This window comes from Myotis nattereri (genome assembly GCF_964212035.1).
Source record: "Myotis nattereri genome assembly, chromosome: X".
NCBI lineage: Eukaryota > Metazoa > Chordata > Mammalia > Chiroptera > Vespertilionidae > Myotis > Myotis nattereri.
This window is the reverse complement of record NC_138078.1, coordinates 29,194,813-29,208,971: the sequence shown is the minus strand read 5'-3', so window position 1 is coordinate 29,208,971 and position 14,159 is coordinate 29,194,813. Positions and strand designations below refer to the sequence as shown.

Below are 14,159 nucleotides of genomic sequence, written 5' to 3'. Positions count from 1 at the left end.
TATATATATATTTTTTTTTTTTTTTTTTTTTAAAGAGCTGAAAGTGATCCCTGCCAACAGCCAGCAAGAAAATGGTGTCTTAGTCCTACAACTACAAGGATAAATTCTGCCAACAACTAGGGAGCTTGGAAGAGGCTGAGCCCCAGATGAAGATTGTCGCCCATCCCATGATTTCTGTCTATTGAGACCATGAGCAGTGGACACAGTCAAACTGACCCGGACTCCTGACCCAAAGAAATTCTGAGATAACAAATTCATGTTTGAAGGCACTACGTTTGTGTAAATTTGTCACACAGCAATAGAAAACGAATGCCCTGAGTTTTTAAGCTTGTTTCTTACACCATAAAGACAGGCATAACAATAATTCTTACAAAAAAAATTAAATGACTGTGAGGTAACTAAGTGGGCTTTTTTGTAATTTAACTTAAATGTACAATTAAATATTTTAATAGTTCCAACTATAGAAACAAGTTAGACATTGTCATGACTCATAACAAATACAAACAAAAAAGCACACGAAGAAAGTATGGTAAATTCACATGAAGCATTTACCTGTAATAACTCTGAGGTAAAATGTTGACATCCATCACACTTGCTACATCCAAAGGAACAGGGATGAAATACATGAATTCACGGTCAAGTGATAACTTGGGCGATTTTAGCTCTCCAATCAGATGTAACATTTGGTAGCAAACTGGACTATTATTTAAACGTACAGGTACATTAGCTGTGTATTTTACAGCATGAGCTAATGAAAAAAAATTAAATATTTTAGACTAGTTCACACATACACAAAAAAAACCACATTTAAGTAGTTTAAGCCTTACTAAATATTAAAATGTACTATGAAGTTACAGCTCAATTGGGCAGAATAGATTATCCAGAAACTGGATTTCTTTTGCCAAGGAACTTAAGACATGTAATGAGGAGCTGCTGAAACAAAAATCTTCCAAAGTGAACTCTGTCTAAAAATAGACCAAATCTCCTTAAAGTAGATTTTCATTATTATGGGAAAACACATCTAACTGAGGAAACAGTGCATGAGAGAGAATCTTTTTTCACTGTTTCCTATGCCTTAATAGGAGCTACCCTTTAGTACATGCATTATGAAAATGAGGTCAGACAATTGCTATAAGGATTTCAGGGGACTACTGGGAAATGGTTGTGCTGAGATGAAAGGAATGTGCTTTCTCTCACATTTTAAGTTTATGAAAGGCTGCCAGGGTCGACTGCCTAATTTCATTTGGTAGGAAAACAGGAAATTCCCATGTGGCAGCTCACTATGAGGAACAGCAATCTGTGTTGGAGAAAAGGGATCAGCATAGGAGGCTGCAGGTTAGTCCTGGAGGACAGGTTCCATCACAGCAAGTTGCCAATGCCCTTTAGACCTAAACCCCCAAATATAGGTCTCAAAGTATTAGTGTAAGCAACTAGTTAGATATTAATGAAAGAGAAGGGAGCAGATATCTAATTAAACAAGATTAAGTAGGAAGCTAGAGTTTCCAGATACCCCAGGGGATTGCAGCATTGCCCTGCCAAGGGGATCAACATCTTGTTTCCCTCAGTGGGCAGGAAGCACTGACTTTCCAATCTCCCCAGGGGACAATGGCCCATTCTGATAGATTGCCAGGTGGAAGGAGAACAAGTAAAGGGGAAATTCCTCTGTTGCGGGATGCCCAGTAGAGACCAAGATGGCATAGAGGGAAGTCCTTCTACTATAAGGCATGTGCAATAGAAGCGAAGACGGCACAGGGGAGAGCCCAGCATAAGCCCACAAAGAGCCAGGAAAGAGTCTGTTTAGTTTGAAAGAAAACCTGCTCTTTCCAAACCTGGAGACAATATAATTGAAGCTTAACCAAGGCCTGGGTTTTGTTTGTTTGCCCACTCATTCATACACTCTCTCTTCACAGCAACTGTGCGGGCTTAGCAGCCACGCTGAGCTCAAGTGCAGCACAGGTTGTGACCCAAATGCAGACTTGGGGTGGATGTGCAGATGGGGAAAATGAGACACAGAGAAGTTCTGCATCTCTGGGCCCTGATCCTCGTGTGCTTGGTGAGGACAAGAGCATGTTTGTGGCCCAAGAGACTGGAGTTATTCCATAGTGAGACATTTCTGAGCCATCTGGTTGTGGATGAGACACCAGGCACCTGGGATCAGTCCTGTATTTTTCTCCAATAAATCTTACCACTATACCTCATCCTTCTATGCATGGATCCCTGAAATGCTTTTCTTGTTACTCCGTGTAAGAAACGGCATCATCAGGAGGAAAATGTGATCTGGTGAGTATGATTTTAATATATAATCTTAGAATTCAAGAACTGGACACCAGAGTGGCCTGGCAGGGATCGGGGCCATTAAGGGTATCACCAGGGCAGAGAATGAGAGTGTTCTGGATGATGCAGACCTATGTTCAAAAGTGACATCATTGTGAACCATAACCAAAAGCAATGGACTCACTGAACTGATCAAACCCACTAGTTTTCAATGCACTGGATGCCTTTATGTGTTCAAATAAGCCCTTTACATGTCCAAATAGTCTGGAGTCCTTGGAAAGTAGGAAGTGGCTGAAGAGGGTAGGGAATAGGGACTTCCTATTAACAATGACAGACCACTACTAGTAAAGACTTTGTGCAAATATAAGAGATTGTATCAGCACCTTGAGTTGATAAAATAAGTTTTAAAATTTTATGCATTTAAAGCATTGTAAATCTTTAGGGAAAGGATAGTATCATTTAATGAACCTGATATTGTTAAAATTATTTGGGAGGGAACTAACATTAATTTTAGAGTTAGGTAAGGTTTTAAGACTTATTGAATTCTGAATTTTAAATGGGCTATTTTGAGATTATTTCTAGGTTTCAGACCTGTTAAAGGTTTTCTGGGGTAATAGAGAAGGGGCTCCATTTGTAACCTAAAACTACTGGGGATTCAATGACACTTTTTTTGAGCACAGATATGCCTTTTCTCCCATCCGAGATGTAAATTATATAAACTTGTTACAGGCATGTTTGTTTGTTTTTTAACAATTAAGTTGGGATCCTAACAGGGGAACCCCAGATTTTATTGGGCTCAACTCCATACAGAAGGAAAAGTCAAATGGAAATGTTTCCTATTTCCTTCTCGATTGTCCAGTCTATTACATCTCGATATAAATGTTGATACGGACATAGAGGGAAAGTTCTGTATATAAATACAAATAGAAGCTTTAGCTGAACTAGCTATTTCTTTCAAGACCAGACACAGTAGAAACTGAGAAGACAGAAATATATAATGATACCTCATTAAAAATAAACTTCAGAAAGCAAAAAATATTTGATGTTTTCTATTATATTTTCAGAGTTCTAAGCAGAGGTAATAAATGATGAAACATTTTTTAGACCTACTAATCACAGAATCCTATGTACTTTTTCTCACACATAAAACTAAAGCCATTATGCAATGCCATGCTAACAAATATAAGCGAGACATCAAGTTAATGCAACACAGTGCTAACAGGATATTATTTTTTTAAAATATATTTTATTGATTTTTTACAGAGAAGAAGGGAGAGGGATAGAGAGCCAGAAACATCGATGGGAGAAAAACACCGATCAGCTGCCTCCTGCACACTCCCTACTGGTATGTGCCCACAACCAAGGTACATGCCCTAGACCGGAATCGAACCTGGGATCCTTAAGTCCACAGGCTGACGCTCCGTCCACTGAGCCAAACCGGCTAGGGCCTAACAGGATATTATTGAGAGAAAATACATAGCTCAAGGAACTCTCTATAAAAGCTATAATAGGTTCTTATCCTGCCTTTTTATTGATCACATAGCCAGTTGTGGGCATTTTATTTAGATTTCAACATGTGTAAAACATAGTGTGCTGAAATTTCTGAAGCAAGTGATTTACTGAGAAAGTGCGCTCAGGGGGAACTTGTAGGCAAAGGGGGAAGCAGAACAGGGCCAGGCAAGAGGCTATGTGAAGTTGTGGTTTTAGAATCCAGATTTAACCTGATCATAGAAAGAGATTGTCCCACAGGAGGGAGGGGGCTGGGCCACCTGAGGTAGTGGTGGTGATAAAGCTTAAATTCCTGGCATCTTCCTTCAGCCAGGGGGAGAGACATAACCTATTAGGAGTCAATACCCACAACTGAGAAATGGATAGAAAAGCCCAGTCATGAGAATCTGCATAGGCTCAAACAGCATATACAACAGGATACAATCTAATGTTGATTCATAAGTAAGAATAATAAGGAAGAATAAAAGGTAAGTTACTGTAACACATTAAAAAAAGAAATATAGTTTGGAAACGGCATTTGCTATGCTTTCGTTATGGCATTATAAACTAAATAAACATATGCTGTAAATTAGAGACAAATACCAATACAGACTTTCTCAAAAACAGGAAAAAAATCTTTATAGCTTATTATTTTTAAGCACTTAGCCACTGCTCCTTTGTTCTGGTCTGTTTAAAAAAGCTAGCTGTTGCCGGATCAGTGTGGCTCAGTTGTTGAGCATCGAACCAGGCACCAAGAAGTTGAAGATTCGATTCCTGATCAGGGCACATACCCAAGTTGCTGGCTCGATCCCCAGTAGGAGGTGTGCAGGAGGCAAGTGATCCATGTTTCTCTCTAATCAATGTTTCTATCTCTCTCTCCCTCTCCCTTCTTCTCTCTCTAAAAGTCAATATAAAAAAGAAGAAACCTCTTGTCAATACCCTTACTTCATTAATCTTATTATCAGGAAAGTTCTGTGTTGTTATGCAGCAGGGATTCTCATGCAGATAATTCTTTTTTGTTTTTTAGCACCTTTAAAATGATTTTTTTTGTAATTTATTGATTTTTATTAAATCTTTATTGTTAAAAGTATTACATATGTCCTTCTCTTTTCCACAATTGACCTCTTCTAACCCATCCCCTCCCTCTACCCCAGACCTTCACCACTCTATTGTCTGAATATATGCATACAATTCCTGGTTGACCTCTTCCCACCCAACCACCCTCTCTCTGAGATTCCCCAGTCTATTCCATGCTTCTATGTCTCTGGATCTATTTTATTCATCAATTTATTTTGTTCATTAGTTTCCACTTTAATGAGATCATAAGACACTTGTCTTTCTCTGACTGGGTTATTTTGCTTAGCTTAATACTCTCCAGGTCCCTCTATACTGGCTCAAAGGGTAAGAGTTTTTACAGCTGCACAGTATTCCATGTTGTAAATGTACCACGGCTTTTTTATCCGCTCATCTACTGATGGGCACTCAGGCTGTTTCCAGATATAAGCTATTATAAACTGCACTGCTATTAACATAGGGGTGCATACATTCTTTCTGATTGGTGTTTCGAGTTTCTTAGGATATATTCCTATAAGTGGGATCACTGAGTAGAAAGGCAGTTCCATATTTAATTTTTTGAGGAAATTCCATACTGTTTTCCATAATGGCTGCACGAGTATGCATTCCCACCAGCAATGTACTAGGGTTCCCTTTTCTCCACATCCTCCCCAGCACATAACATTTGTTGTTTCGTTGATGGTAGCCATTCTGACAGGTGTGAGGTGATACTTCATGGTCATTTAAATTTGCATTTCTCTGATGATCAGTGACTTTGAGCATTTTCTCATGTCTTTTAGTCATCTGTATGCCCATTTGGATAAGTATTTATTTAGGTCCTTTGCCCATTTTTTAATTGGATTGCTTTTCTTCCTTTAAGTTGTATGAGTTTCTTATATATTTTGGATATTAACACTTTATCAAATGTATCATTGCCAAATATTTTCTCCCATACAGTGTGATCCCTTTTCATTTTGTTGATGGTTTCTTTTGCTGTGCAGAAGTTTTTAATTTTGATGTAGTCCCATTTGTTTATTTTCTCCTTAATTTCCTTTGCCCTTGGAGATGTATCCTCAAACATATTGCTAAGAGAGGTGTCTGAGATTTTGCTGCCTATGATTTCTTCTGAGATTTTTATGGTTTCACAACTTACATTTAAGTCTTTTATCCATTTTAAGTTTCTTCTTGTGTATGGTGTAAGTTGGTGGAAGAGTTTTATTTTTTTGCATGTATCTTTCCAATTTTCCCAACACAATTTATTAAAGCACTGTCTTGACTTCCTTGTATGCTCTTGCCTCCTTTGTCAAACATTAATTGAGTGTAATGGCTTGGATCAACTTCTGTGTTCTCTGTTCTGTTCCATTGATCTGTATGTCTGTTTTTGTGCCAGTACCAGGGTAGATTACAGTGGCTTTAAGTATAACTTGATATTTGGTGCTGTGATAGCACCAACATTGTTCTAATTTCTCAAGATTGCTGCAGTAAGTCAGGCTCTTTTTTGGTTCCATATAAATTTTTGAAGTATTTGTTCTAGGACTGTGAAATATGCTGTTGGTATTTTAATAGAAATTGCATTGAATCTAATGATTAATATAATTAACATCATTAAAATGTCTTTAGGGTTTTCTATGTACAATATCATGTCATCTGTGAACAATGAGAGTTTGGATGCCTTTTATGTTCTTCCTCTTTTCTGATAAGTGTAGCTAGGACTTGCAGTACTTTGTTGAATTAGAAGTGATGATAGCGGACATCCCTGTTCCTGTTCTTAGGGGAAATGGTTTTAGTTTTTCCTATTGAGTATGATGTTGGCTGTAGATTTGTCATATATGGCTTTTATTATGTTGAGGTATGATTCCTCTATTGCCACTTTGGTGAGAGTTTTTATCAGAAATAGGTGTTGGATTTTGTTGAATTTTTTTTCTGTGTCTATTGATATGATCATGTGAGTTTTCTTTTTCAATGTGTTTATGTAATGTATCACATTTATTAATTTGCACATATTGTATCAGCCTTCCACCCCTGGAAAAATCCCACTTGGTCATGGTGTATGATCTTTTTATTATATTGCTGCATCCTATTTGCTATTATTTGGTTGAGGATTTTCACATCTATTTTTATCAGGGATATTGGCCTATAATTCTCTCTCTTTGTAGTGTCTTTATCTGGTTTTGGAATTAGGATAATGCTAGCCTCATAAGAAGAGGTTGGAAGTGTTCATTCCTCTTGGATTTTTTGGAATAGTTTAAGAAGTACAGATGTTAGTTCTTCTTTGAATGTTTGGTAAAACTCCCCTGTGAAGCTGTCTGGATCAGTGTTTTTGTTTGTTGGCAGTATTTTGATTACTGCTTCAATTTTATCAGTTGTTATTGCCCTATTCAGGTTTTCTAATTCATTTTTGGGGGACTGCATTTTTTAAGAAATTGTCCATTTCATCCACATTGTTCATCTTGTTGGCATATAGTTGTTGATAGTATTTTCTTTCAATCCTTTGTATTTCTGTAGTATCAGTTGTTACTTCACTACTTTTGTTTCTGGTTTTATTTATTTGTATCCTCTCTCATTGTTTATTGATGAGTCTGAGTAATGGTTCATCAATCTTTTTTATTTTTTCAAAGAACCAGCTCTTGCTTTCATTGGTCTTTGTATTTATTTTTAGTATCTATGTCATTTATTTCTGCTCAGATCTTTATTATGTCCTTCCTTCTATTTACACTGGGCTTTTCTTGTTCTCTTTTTACTTCTTCGGGTTGTAGGGTTAAATAGCTTATTACTAATTTTTCTTGTTTTTTTTTGTTTGTTTGTTTTTTTGTTTTGTTTTTGAGGTAGGTCTGTAGTGCTATCCACTTCCATCTCAAAACTGCTTTTGCTGTGTCCCAGAGATTAAGTTGTTTTGTGCTCATTTACATTTGTTTCCAGGAAGGTTCTGGCTTCTTTCTTGATCTAATTTGTGGTCCATTCATTGTTTAATAACATGCTATTAAGCCTCCATATGTTTTAATGTTTTTTAGTGTTTTTACTGTAGTTGATTTCTGATTTCATGCCATTGTGATCTGAGATGCTTGATATGATTTCAATCCTCTTAAACTTGAAGAGACTTGTTTTGTGTCATAACATGTGGTCTATCTTTGAGAATAACCCATGTGCACTTGAGAAGAATGTATGTTCTGCAGCTTTAGGGTGAAAAGTTTTATAAATCTCAATTAAATCCATCTAACCCAGTGTGTCATTTAGAGTCACTGTTTCCTTGTTAATTTTTTGTCTGGAAGATATATCCAGTGAAGTCAGTTGGGTGTAAAAGTCCCCTACTATGACTGTATTGCTGACTATCTCTCTCTTAAAGTCCTCTAGAAGTTTTAAACACACACACACACACACACACACACTAGAGGCCCAGTGCACAAAATTCGTGCACTGGGGGGTGGGGTCCCTCAGCCCAGCTTGCCCCCTCTCACAGTCTGGAAGCCCTCAGGGGATGTCCTACTGATGGCTTAGGCACGCTTCCTGTGGGGAGTGGGCCTAAGCCGTAGTCTGGCCGCAGAGGACTGGAGCAGGCGCCCTGTGTTTGTGTGTGTGTGTGTGTGTGTGTGTGTGTGTGTGTGTGTGTCCGCTGGGGGCCTGACCCCAGCTGCGCCACAGAGGCTCGGAGCAGGAGGCTCAGAGCAGGAGGCTCAGAGCAGGCACCCTGTGTGTGTGTGTGTGTGTGTGTGTGTGTATCTGCTGGGGGCCTGCCCCCAGCCACGCTGCAGAGGCTCAGAGAAGGCGCCCCTCTATGTTGATCTCTCAGGCTCAGGCAGAGCCTGGCCCCTCCTCCTGAGCTGGTCATGACTGTGATGGAGTCTCAACCTCATCTGCATATTACAGATATATATATCTTTAGGTGCTCCTATATTGGGTGCATATATGTTTACCAGGATTATATCCTCTTGTTGAATCATTCCCTTTAGTATTATGTAGTGACCTATATTATCTCTTGTGATGACCTTCATTTTAAAACTGTATTTTTTCAGATATGAATGTTGCTACACCAACTTTTCTTCATTTCCACTTGCATGGAAAAAAAATTTTTTTCTATTCCTTCACTCTCATGCTGTGTGAGTCTTTTGTTCTGAGATGGGTCTCTTGGAGACAGCATATATTTGGGTCATGTTTTCATATCCATTCAGCTACCATATGTCTTTTGGAGAATTTAATCAATTTACATTTAAGATTATTATTGATATGTACTTATTTATTGCCATTTTAATTTTTTATGCCTATGGTTCTTTCTCTCTATATTTCTTCTCATTACAGCAGTCCCTGTAGCATTTCTTACAGTACTGGTTTAGTGGTGATAAACTCCTTAAGCCTCTTATTGTCTGGGAAGCTCTTTATTTCATCTTGCTGGATATAGTAATTCTGGTTTCAGATCCTTGCTTTCCATTACCTTGAACACTTCATGCCATTTCCTTCTGACCTAGAGAGTTTCTGATAAAAAATCAGCTGACAGACTCACGGGAGCTACTTGGTAGATAACAAATTGTTTTTCTCTGGCTGCCTTAAGACTCTGTCTTTCATTTTTGACATTTTAATTATGATGTGTCTGAGCATGGGCCTGTTTGAGTTCTTCTTGCTTGGGATTCTCTGTGTCTCCTGAACTTGTGTGACTTTTTCCTTCACAAGGTGAGGGAAGTTTTCTGCAACTATTTCCACAAACACATCCTCTATAACTTACTCACTTTCTTCCCCATCTGTCACTCCTATGATGTGAATATCATTATGTCTCATGGTGTACCATAGCTCTCTTTAGCTGTCCTGTTTTTTAATTGTTTTTTTTTTCCTTTTAATTTCTCTGATTGAGTTATTTTCTCTACCCTGTCTTTTAATTTACTGATCTAATTCTCAGCTTCCCTTAACCTGCTGTGTATTCCTTCCAATGTGTTCTTCATTAGTACTATGTCACTCTTCATTTCCAACTGGTCATTTTTCATAGTTACTATATCTTTTCTCGTGTTGTTCAGAATCCTTGTCATGATTATTTTGAACTCTATACCTGGTAAATTTCTTATCTCCATTTTGTTTAACATTTCTTTTAGAGAATTATCTTGTTCTTTCATTTGGGGCTTGTTTTTTAGTTTCCCCATTTTGGCTGCCTCTTCAGGTATGTGTCTATGTATTAGATAGATCTGCTATGACTCCCAAACTGTAGTGCAGAACAATGTCAGAAGCAATTTGTGACTGACCCTGAGTACCCTGTTTGGAGACATCAGCAATCCACAGCTTGTGGCTCCCTCTGCTGGGGTGGGTGCCTTTGGAAAGGACCCAGATAGGCACCAGGTTCTGCTTTTCCTAACCCCAGCCCAGAAGGAGATCAGGCAAAGACTTAAAGCCTTCAAATATCTGCCTCTGCCTCAAGTCTGCTTGTTATCCATCTTGATTAGCCTCAGGCTATTGACCACAGGGTAGGGCAAGAGGTCTTCCAACAGGGTGGGGCAACTGCTTCCCCCTGGCAAAAACCACCTGGGTAGCAAAGGTCCACTGGAGAAATATATCCTCCATAGTTTCAGGGAATTATTCTGCATAAGAAACCGGGTGGCTGCCCTCTGAGCTCCAACCCTAGATCCCCCAATCCTGGCTTATCATCACACAGCTATAGTACACTCTTCCCTACCTCTTTTGAAGCCCAAGGTGAGTGGCTGCACATGAAATTTTGTGAGTTGGCACTTTAAGAGGGTGCCTGCATTTCCAGCCCTCTTTCCCTGACAGAGAGACAACCCTGCTTCTTTTCACAGACAGATGTTATGTGGGCACCTTTCTCAGTTCTGGTGCTCTGGGCTGGGGGGCCCAGCTTGGAGTTTAGACCCAAGAGTTCTCAGAGGGAACCACCCACAGCTGAGATAACTGTCCAGAACTTCATCTGCTGTCTGTAGCTCTTTCGCACTTCCACCCTTCCTACCAGTCTCTATGAGGTCTCCAATTTCTGTCCTTGGTTATCAGGGTTCTTCCCAGTTAGTCTTCAATAGATTTTTCAGAGTAGTTTTCCTGTATTTTAGCTTTATTTCCAGTTTGGTCCTGGGAGAATATCAGTGTAGCTTCCACTTACTCCACTATCATTTTGGAATAGAGAATTTTCTATCCAATATGCATCCTGGATGGCAGACTTGGGAAACACTAAAGATATTTACATGAGAACAAAAACAAGCTTACCCAAGGGGAGTGTGAGTCTAGCCACATAAATTAGATTCATGAATAGTGATTCAGATTCAGACGGAATTGGAAACTTACTTAGAGACTCATGTGAGTCATATATACTATCACATCCCAGCCTCCATTCCTGTGGCAGTCAAAGGAAAAGAAAATAAAGGAGGTGTAAAAAGTAAAAACCACCTCACTAAAACTCTTTAAAGTCCTGAGAATAGAAGGCAGCTGTGCTCAATGACCAGTATAACAGGGTCTAGCCACAGTATGATCCTTTAATGTGCTGTTGAATTTAGTTTATTAGTATCGTTTTTTTCAATTAATTAGGTAATATTTTTTTTTCCATTTTGCTAGTATTTTCTTGAAGATTTTTACCTCTATGCTTATCAAGACTATTGGCCTTAGTTTATTTTCATATCATCTATTTGTCCAGAATTTGTATCAAGGTAATGCTTTCTTCATAAAATAACTTTGAAAGTGTTTCCTCCTCTTCAGTTTTTGAGAAGATTTTTGAGAACATTGGTTTTACTTTAAAGATTTAGTAGAATTCTCCAGTGAAGCCATTTGGTTCTGGGCTATTCTTTGTTGAGAAATTTTTAATGCTGATTCAATCTTCTTACTAGTCACAGGTATTTTCAGCCCATAATTTTTAGAAGATATTTTAGAAATAAACAAATGCTTCCATTTTTAACAAGAAAGGTAAGAATCAAACACTCAAATACCTAAAGTAAGTTACAAGTATACATTAAATATTTTCAGGTGATGTTTAGAAAATCTGAAAATCTAGTCCTCCATGCGTTGTTGTTTGAAATAGGGTCCTTCATGGAGTTGCAAGAAAAGAATTTGGGGAGCCATATATGGGAGGATGAGATATAGTGTAATATTTATTGGAATAGGAATAAAAGACTGCCCCCAGGTTCCCAGTGTCTCATCTCCATCCATCCTGCTATGGAAGAAGCCAAGTCTTGTCTTTATCAAGTCCAGAAGAAAGGCCAGGATCCACACATTCTGTGCCATTGGTTCAGTCCAGTTCAGTCTCTGTCCCCATTTAGTTAGCTTAACTTCTGTTTCTTATTGTGCTCTGGCTGGTATTATATTGCCATACTCGGTACCCAGGCTCATGTTTGTAGCCCACTTGGAGCCCTTGGAGAGGCATACCTGCACTTGGGCCCAATGCAACAGCTAGGCCCACATGGCTGCTACAGAGAGAGAACAGGTGAAAGCAAGGGCGAACAGACCCATGTTACCAGGAGAGAGAGAGAGAGAGAGAGAGAGAGAGAGAGAGAGAGAGAGAGAGAGAGAGAGAGAGAGAGAGAAGAGAGAGAGAGAGCGCGCTTCCCTTTGTTAGGCTTGGAAAAGCCTATCTTGGGCTTGGAAAAGACCAGACTCTCTTTCAACTAACCAATCAATATGCCAATCCTTTGCAGGCTTGTGTTGGACCCTCCTCCTAACCAATCCATTTCCTAGATCATCTAGGGTTTTGTGTTCCTTATCTATTCCAATCCTTTTCCCAGATTAGACACTTTCCCTCTATGGTTGCTATCGTGGCTCCTCCTGCACATTGCCTCATAGTAGAAGAAACTCCCCATGTGATATCTTGGTTTCTACTGAGCAGGTGCTCAACACAGGAATTTCATCTTGTGGTCTTTTGGTTTGTAATATTTATTCTAATTTTAAAAGACAAAGATGGAAAATTAAGAAATATATCAGCCAAAGGTAGAAAAAGGAAGACAAAATGTCAATGTAGCACATAAAGATCATTTATGCAAATAGCATTTTGTAGGGAAAAAATCAATATTTTAAGATGCATGTACTTATTTGTGAAATGTATATTAGACAAATTTTTCATAACATCTAAATACACAAAGCAAAACTTTTGGAATCAAAATTTAAACAAACTGCCATTGTAATAATACATTCAGAGAGATTATAATTATAATACAATTATAATTTAATGTAATGTTATTGTACTGTAGTTACATTGTATTAACAGATTCAGGAGGATGATAGGGAAGAATAAGGAGAAGGGGAAGAGGAAGAGAAAAAATAAATATTGTAAAAAGAGAGACAACTTTATTGATTACCATGGTTTATATTATAAACTATTTTCTTAAAAAACAATGTAGAATAATATTTGAAAAACTTCCAGATCTAACCAGGGAAGTTTGGTACAGAAGTCCAGATAAAGTATAAATATATTCCTTTTATACAATGCTAGTTAGTTTAAAAGAATGGAAAAAATCTCATTAGCAATAATGATGCCTATAAAATAAATTTTTTATTTTATTGATTTTTTCAGAGAAGAAGGGAGAGGGATAGAGAGTTAGAAACATTCTCTAAAGTGAAGTCAATTACGTGCCTTTTCTTAGAAACTGGAAAAAAAAACAAACTATAAGGTTTGTTTCAAAAAGTAACTGTAAGAACTACCATGAAATAAAGTGGAAATATAAATAAATAGAGATGCTGGCCAGCTTCCTCAAAAACAAGCAATCCAAGAGTACTAGCCAGATGATGCAATGCCTTTTCTGACCTAGCCTTGGAAGGCCCACACCATCACGTCCATAATATCCCATGGGTTATATATCAGCCCTATTTGATGTGAAAGAGGATTACAACGGCATGAATACCAGTAGGTGAGGACCACTGGCAGTGATTTTTTTAGTATGATTACTATAAAATTCTACTAAGAAATTTCTTAAAACAGTTTTTAAAACACATAACAAATAAGTTAAACTTTTGCATACATGATAAAACAATATGTGAAAAATAAACTGAAATATCAACAATAAAATAGGAAAAACTACTTACTTGGACAAAACCTTAAGAAAACTTTATACTCTTCATTTGGTAGTAGAGTCCCACTTAATAAATTAAACTCGAATATGCCATCTTTGAAAAGTTTCTCAGCATTAGTAATATCGAAACACCACTCCACATTTCTTTTTGAGAAATTATGTAAGATAATATGCTGTTAACACACAAAACATAAAAGAAGCAATTTACAAAAATGATAATATGCAATATCAAATTTAGTTGGTATTAACATACAAACTTGATTGGCTTATGCACAAAGTCAAGCCATCCTATATAACAAAAGGCTAATATGCAAATTGTCCCCATGGGTGGGAGTTCAACTGACCAGGAGTTAGATGTGAGTTGACCACCAA

General features: G+C 37.9%; 1 protein-coding gene across 1 annotated transcript in view; it reads right to left on the bottom strand.

Annotated features, from left to right (window-relative positions):
- The window catches only part of CFAP47 (cilia and flagella associated protein 47), a gene marked incomplete at both ends in the record, with an annotated part of 442,463 nt that overhangs the window by 301,814 nt on the left and 126,490 nt on the right, over window positions 1-14,159 (bottom strand). Inside the window, one exon of the mRNA XM_081081612.1 lies at window positions 553-748. Within this exon, the coding sequence (XP_080937738.1) occupies window positions 553-748 (196 nt within the window). The remainder of the gene's footprint in view (window positions 1-552; window positions 749-14,159) is intronic.